The sequence below is a fragment of the Pristis pectinata genome, chromosome 14 (genome assembly GCF_009764475.1).
Source record: "Pristis pectinata isolate sPriPec2 chromosome 14, sPriPec2.1.pri, whole genome shotgun sequence".
Classification (NCBI taxonomy): Eukaryota; Metazoa; Chordata; class Chondrichthyes; order Rhinopristiformes; family Pristidae; genus Pristis; species Pristis pectinata.
Genome location: NC_067418.1, coordinates 45,159,223 through 45,165,222, shown reverse-complemented (window position 1 = coordinate 45,165,222; position 6,000 = coordinate 45,159,223). Strand labels below are relative to the sequence as shown.

Genomic DNA, 6,000 nt, shown 5'->3' with positions numbered 1-6,000 from the left:
AAAATTATCTTAAAATCATGGGAATGGAAAATGAAAGTTCACTTTTTTCATGAACTATTTGATTTGAGTGCCAGGGTTTAAATTTTCTCTTTCTCTCTCTCTCTCTCTCTCTCTCCTGTTTTAAATCCGAACGAGTTATGCTAAAAATAAGTTAGTTACACAAAAAGAAAGTTAAATAAATAATCCCATTTGAGTTTGGAGTAAAAAGTGAGGAGTCGCAGCATCCGGGTACTTTCCCTAGGCAATGAGAGCCACAGCACCGCTGTTCCTTAGGCAAAGTGAAATAAATTCGCCACCGCTCTCGCCGTCAAATAGTCCTCACCCCACCTCCACAACTTCTCGCGCTCCCATCTCCCTGCGCTCAATTAAACCCCCCCCCCTTCCACCTCCTCCTCTCTCTCCCTCCACCGCGGTCGCGCGCGCGCGCATGTGTGTGTGTGTGTGTGCGCGCGCGCGCGGGGTTTGTTCGTGCGCGCGAGCCGGTGGGGTGGGTGTGTGTGTTGGGGGGGGGGGGGGGTTGTGTGGAGAGAGAACGGACGGGATGATGATGAGGGAGGGGGGAGCGGGAGCGCCGGGCGAGCGAGGCGCGGGCACGAGTGGAGAGGAGAGGGGGGGGAAGCGTGTGTGAGGGGGGGGGGGGGGGTGGGGGGAAGCCAGGGATTCAGCGTGAGGCGAGTAAGTAAGTGAAGGAGAAGCGAGGGGCCGGGGCGTGCGCGCACACACACTCACTCACTCACTTTTTTTTCCTCCTCTTTTTTTTGTGTGAGGGGAGGGGGAAGGCAAAAGAAATCGGAATTTTTAATCTTTTTTCCCTCCTCTTTCCCCCCTCCTCCTCCTCCTCCTCCTCCTCCTCCTCCTCCTCCACCACCACACACAACAGGAAAACTATATCTCTTTTGAAAAAAAGCAACCATCTGAAGAAGTAAAATTTTAATTGCGGGTCGGCCGTTTCGCACCGAGGTGGTTTTTTTTTGCTTTTTTTTCTCCCCTCTCTCTCTCTCTCTCTCTCTCTCTCTCCTCAGGATTTGGAAACGCGAAGGATTCCGGCCCCCCCCTCCTCCTTCTCCTCCCCTTTCCCTCTCCTCTCCCCTCCCACGCCACCCCGACCGCTTTTTCTCTCTCTTCCCCCCCCCCTCCCACTCCCCACCACCACCCCCCCCCCCCTCCCTTCCCTTCCCTCTCTCAGTCGGTTGATTTTTCGGTGGGGTTTTAACTGTAACGTGAGGGCCCTGTGGTTCCGATGATTTAAGGAGCGGGGTAAATGTTTTTGAAGTTGCTGTTGGTCGGACTCGGGCAGCTCACCGCCCCCCTCTGGCTCGGCGGCGGCGCAGAGTGATGAGTCCGGTGGATGGGTGAACTTGTTTTGCCTTCACTCTCTGTGTCTTTCTGTTTCCCCTTCTCTCTCCCTAAATATATATATAATATATATATTTATATACTAGATATAAAACATTTTATCAATATAAAATAAAGTTGATATTTATACACATGCGGCCGACCGCGATGTTTGATGCACTTTCCCCCTCCTGAAATTATTTCGGGCCCTGTTTTTGTTGGTTTTTATTTTCCTCTCCACTATTTTTTTTTGGGCTACGTGCGGAAAGAGGGGGAAAAAGAGAAGGGGAGCTTGGGGCTTTCCTTCTTTTTGTTGCCTTTTTTTAGAGGGGTGGAGAGAAAAAAAAGTGAAGGAAAGTGGCGCGGGAAGTAGAGGAGATGGAGTTGCAAACTCTGCAGGAGGCTCTGAAAGTGGAAATCCAGTTTCATCAGGTAATCTGGTCTCTTTATTTTCATTTACTGCGTGTAATTGTATGTGTGTGTTAATTTCAACCACTGTCTCTCAAAGGACGCGCACTGTGTAAGTCGTACAAGTTTGTTAAAAAGGAAATTAATTGGCAAGAAAGCATTTATTTCAATTTGTATCATTAAAATAATGATTTGCAGACTTTTTTATTTGAGGCTGTAACATTTTTAAGAATTTAGTATGACATCGTCATTTTTTTAAAACTAGGTGAGAACAAATAAGGTTAAAAATGCATATAATTGTGGAAAAGTTATGAACTAACAAACTTTATGGATTACTGTAAGTAAGAACTTTGGATCCAAAAATGTAAAGTATCAGTGCGTTCATAATTTTTCATACAGTAGGTCTGCTTGAGTCCTGAAAGTGTTAGCCACTGCTGATTTTTGAATGGGAGAGAAATCAAACTTTTTATTAAAAAGGGCCCACATTATCATCAGTCAAGGACTTCCTAGATATGTTTGAATCATAAAGCAAAATTAGAGGCTATTTAAAAAAAATAGAGGTAGTTGGCCTAACAATCTGAGAGCTTGGATTAGGAAAGGGCCACAAAGGCATTGTAGTTTAAACTTCCATTCTCAGGACTATTGATGTACTGTACTTTATAATAAAACCCGTTCCAAGTAGTTTGTGTATTGTGACATTATCTCCTCTCCCAAGAACATTAACTTTCTCTGTTTTATCCAAACAGAAACTTGTGGCCCAGATGAAACAGGATCCACAGGTATATTTCTTGTATCCTGTTTACTTATTAAAATGTGTGCATATACAATATATAGATTTTAAAACAGTTTAGGATGTTAGAATGTTTTCTTTCACATTGTTTCCTAATATTTCATAAATTAGTAGGATTGTTTTTATGAGATGTTATTATAGTTCTGGCCTGTTCCAAAATCTAAGACATTTCTTAATCCAGTAAGACAAAGACAATGAAGTTGTTTTAGTCATTAAAAAAAAATGACTAACCAAAATGGCTTTTTGAGTTCTAGAGTATTCAACTGAAAATGTTGAATGACTCATTTTCCTAGTATGATAACAGGACTAGTATTAGTAATGACATGTGATATTACATTGTTAAATTTTATTTCGCAGAATGCTGATTTGAAGAAACAGCTTCATGAATTGCAAGCCAAGATAACCACACTCAGTGAAAAACAAGTAAGGGGAATAATTGATTTGTGGCTGTTCTATTTCAAATGGTTGTGTTTGCTCCAGAGATAATCTTTTCTGGAGGATGGAGTTTCCTGAAAGTTTTAGTTATGTGCTGTTGGTTGGGAACTAAAGGGAAGGACTGATGTTGAGAGAGTTCCAATTGCACCTGTTGTTATGCTGGTTTTTTTTTGTTGTACTTTTTTTCCAAGTGACGGAGCTAACAGATATTTCATTGGTCATATTCTTTCATTCTAATCTTGTGTTGTACCTCCTGAAACTCTGTTGTTCATATACCTTCAGTTCCTTTTGTAATTTATCTTCAGCTATTGCATTAGCAATGCAGAATTATACTTGTGCTCTTTTAATGGATTTTTTTGCAAACACTGTTTGCATAAATAAAGTTTACATTCCCATAGGCTTCCTTCATTTTCACTTTGTCTAGTTTAGCTTTTTATGCCAAGCACTGTAAGACTTAGCCATTTTACTTTCTTTCCCCACCCCCATTTCTTTGTTTCTGATTCTGGGTTCTTTGTGCATTCAGTTCCATATAACCCTCACACCCATTATTTAATTTATAGCACCCCCTCTCCCTGTTCCAAAAAGGCAAGTAATATCTTACAAAGATATGTCAGATCCAGTTTTCTGAATTAACATTATTCTGCTTCACTTCTGAGTGTCTTGAGCTGCCCATGTGATTAAAAATGAAGTGTTGTTGAGATGGATTAGGAAAGGGCCACAAAGGCATTGTAGTTTAAACTTCCATTCTCAGGACTATTGATGTTCTGTACTTTATTAATTCTAATGCAGCATCCTTAATTACAGTTTTAAATCTTGTGTTCTTTTTAAAGCCTTTATCTGATTGTTTCTGTAAAGTCAGCCTTCAACCATGATCACATGATGCTGCCTTTCTAACCATGTATGCAGAAAAATGTATGAGAACAACTGGATTTGGTTTGCTATTTTTATAATTGTTTTTAAATGCTGAACTGTTTGATAAGTTGAATTAATAGTTCTGGATGAAGATTTTGTTAATAAGTCTGAGAACTACTGATTTAAGTATTTTGTAAATTTGCTGTAGGCATGGTTTTAATTAAGCATTGGTATAATTTCCCCTCCCTTATAAATGAGGTCCATGTGAGATGTCCTAACTGTGCTCATGTATGACTGTATTACCGTCAATCTTTAAATCCCACCTCCGACCAAACATTTGGTCATTTGCCCTAATTTCTCCTGATGAAGCCAAGTGTTAAGTTTTGTTAATGTTTCTTTAAGGTGCTTAAAATGTTTCACTGCATCAAAAGGTGCAGTACAAATAAAAAATAATTTGATTGCACATTTCTGTATACATTCTTAAACTTTTTTTAAACCACTTAAGCTTAATTTAATACCTAAAATTTCTGCAGCCATCAAAAGTGTGAATTTTAACTGCAGTCACCCTCCTGTTAGCATTTCTGTATTCTGTTCAGAAGATTTATTTTATATTTTCTTCCCTCTTTAACTAAATCAAGATTTGTTAGTGGCAAAAATGGAAACTCCAAACAATTGAACATTTTAATACTCAGAGGATGCTGTGCTTGAGTTTCCTCTTTCTTGAATGCAACTAGATAATTTTGCTAATCCTTTGGCTGCTAAAATATGTAACTTGTCTTGCTGCAAACCTACCACCTGCTGGCCAGTTGTGTACAGGGCTCTGACTGGGCTTTTGGAATCAATGCTACGTTTTCTACATAAATACAAAGCTTTGATTTGTGATTGTCTGAGTGTGATTTGTCTTACAAATTTAATCAAAACTCAGCAAAATTGATAACCTTAAATTACAACCACTGTTTGCAATTTCTGGCTTTGACTGCTTCCCAGTACTGGTTGAAGAGAAGATGCATAGTAGCAGTAAGTGGACAGCAAGGTATTAAGAATGTGCAGAGGGCATGTTGTTAATTCATATTGTAAAGCCTGTAGCATATTGGAGCAGCAGTTCTTAGAATGATGTGATGAGGAAATGTAAGCTTACTCGCATTGCCTTGGGTTTCTGAATGTAGCACTTGTGCCTTGGTGTGGAGGTGATGTAGCTTTTCAGAACAGAAGCTTAAATTTGTAGAGAATTGTTGGTACGTCTTTTATTTCCTAAACCAGTTCAGTAATGGAAGAGAGCAGGCTTGGTAGATTGCTGTTGGTGAAACATGTGGTTTGAGGACAAAATGAGAAATATATTTCCAGTAAATGTGTACTGGAATTTCTACATGTAGTTATCAATGATAGTAAATTAGAAAAGTACTTTCTCCTTTTATCCTAATTATTAAAAGAAAACTTGAAAAGGTGAATTGTGTATTTGCAGTTGAAACGTACATTTCGAATGTTGTCATATTGTAGCATAATATCCCCTAGTGAATATTATTGTAATATTGCTCTCAGTTGTTTTTTCAAATTTTTCAATCATGTACTTCATCCTTTAACATGTCTTCCATCAGTAGTATTGTTAACAATAGATTTGTAGTGTAGATTTTGCACAATTAAGAGTAGAAGTGGTATTTTAGCTGAGATGTAAAACTGATAATATCTTGAACAAATTTTTGATTAAACTGCATGTGTGTTTAAAAAAAATTAATATGGGAATAGTGGGATGTACGTTTCAGCAAGTTCTTTAAAATGATGTTTTACTAATTCACTTTTATTTTCTGCATCTCTTGATTTCCAATTTGATAAAATTATAATCTGGATTTTGCTCAGTGGGGCCCTCTGTCCAAACTCAGCACCTAATTTCCCTGTGGCTCTGAAATTACTGGGTCTGGATCACAATCAACTGATGTGGGTGACATGAAACAAGTCCAACCCATGGAACCTGGTTGGAAATCTTGTCAGGTGGCAAACCAATGTTCCAGCTTTGCCATATGTGAAAGCAGTATTTTCATTGTATTGGAATACCCTTGACAATCAGAAATGTCATAAAACTATGAAAAATTAAATGATTAACACTGGAAAATTGTTCATAATTTTGAAACTAAAATCATCTGAAACGCGTTTAAACATTTAAATAATTAAACCAAAGATGTTTA

The 6,000-nt window shown here is 38.8% G+C and overlaps 1 protein-coding gene across 8 annotated transcripts in view; it reads left to right on the top strand.

Annotated features, from left to right (window-relative positions):
- Window positions 1-654: 654 nt before the first annotated feature.
- The window catches only part of phf21aa (PHD finger protein 21Aa), a 222,629-nt gene continuing 217,283 nt past the window's right edge, over window positions 655-6,000 (top strand). For 6 of the 8 annotated variants that reach the window (XM_052029726.1, XM_052029725.1, XM_052029729.1 and 3 more), the window contains exons 1-3: window positions 701-1,767; window positions 2,490-2,522; window positions 2,891-2,956. In XM_052029726.1, coding sequence (XP_051885686.1) covers window positions 1,714-1,767; window positions 2,490-2,522; window positions 2,891-2,956 — 153 coding nt within the window. In that variant the 5' untranslated portion in view covers window positions 701-1,713. Of the gene's footprint in view, window positions 676-700; window positions 1,768-2,489; window positions 2,523-2,890; window positions 2,957-6,000 lie in introns of those variants that run through there. The other 2 variants (XM_052029723.1, XM_052029724.1) reach the window with 2 other exon arrangements.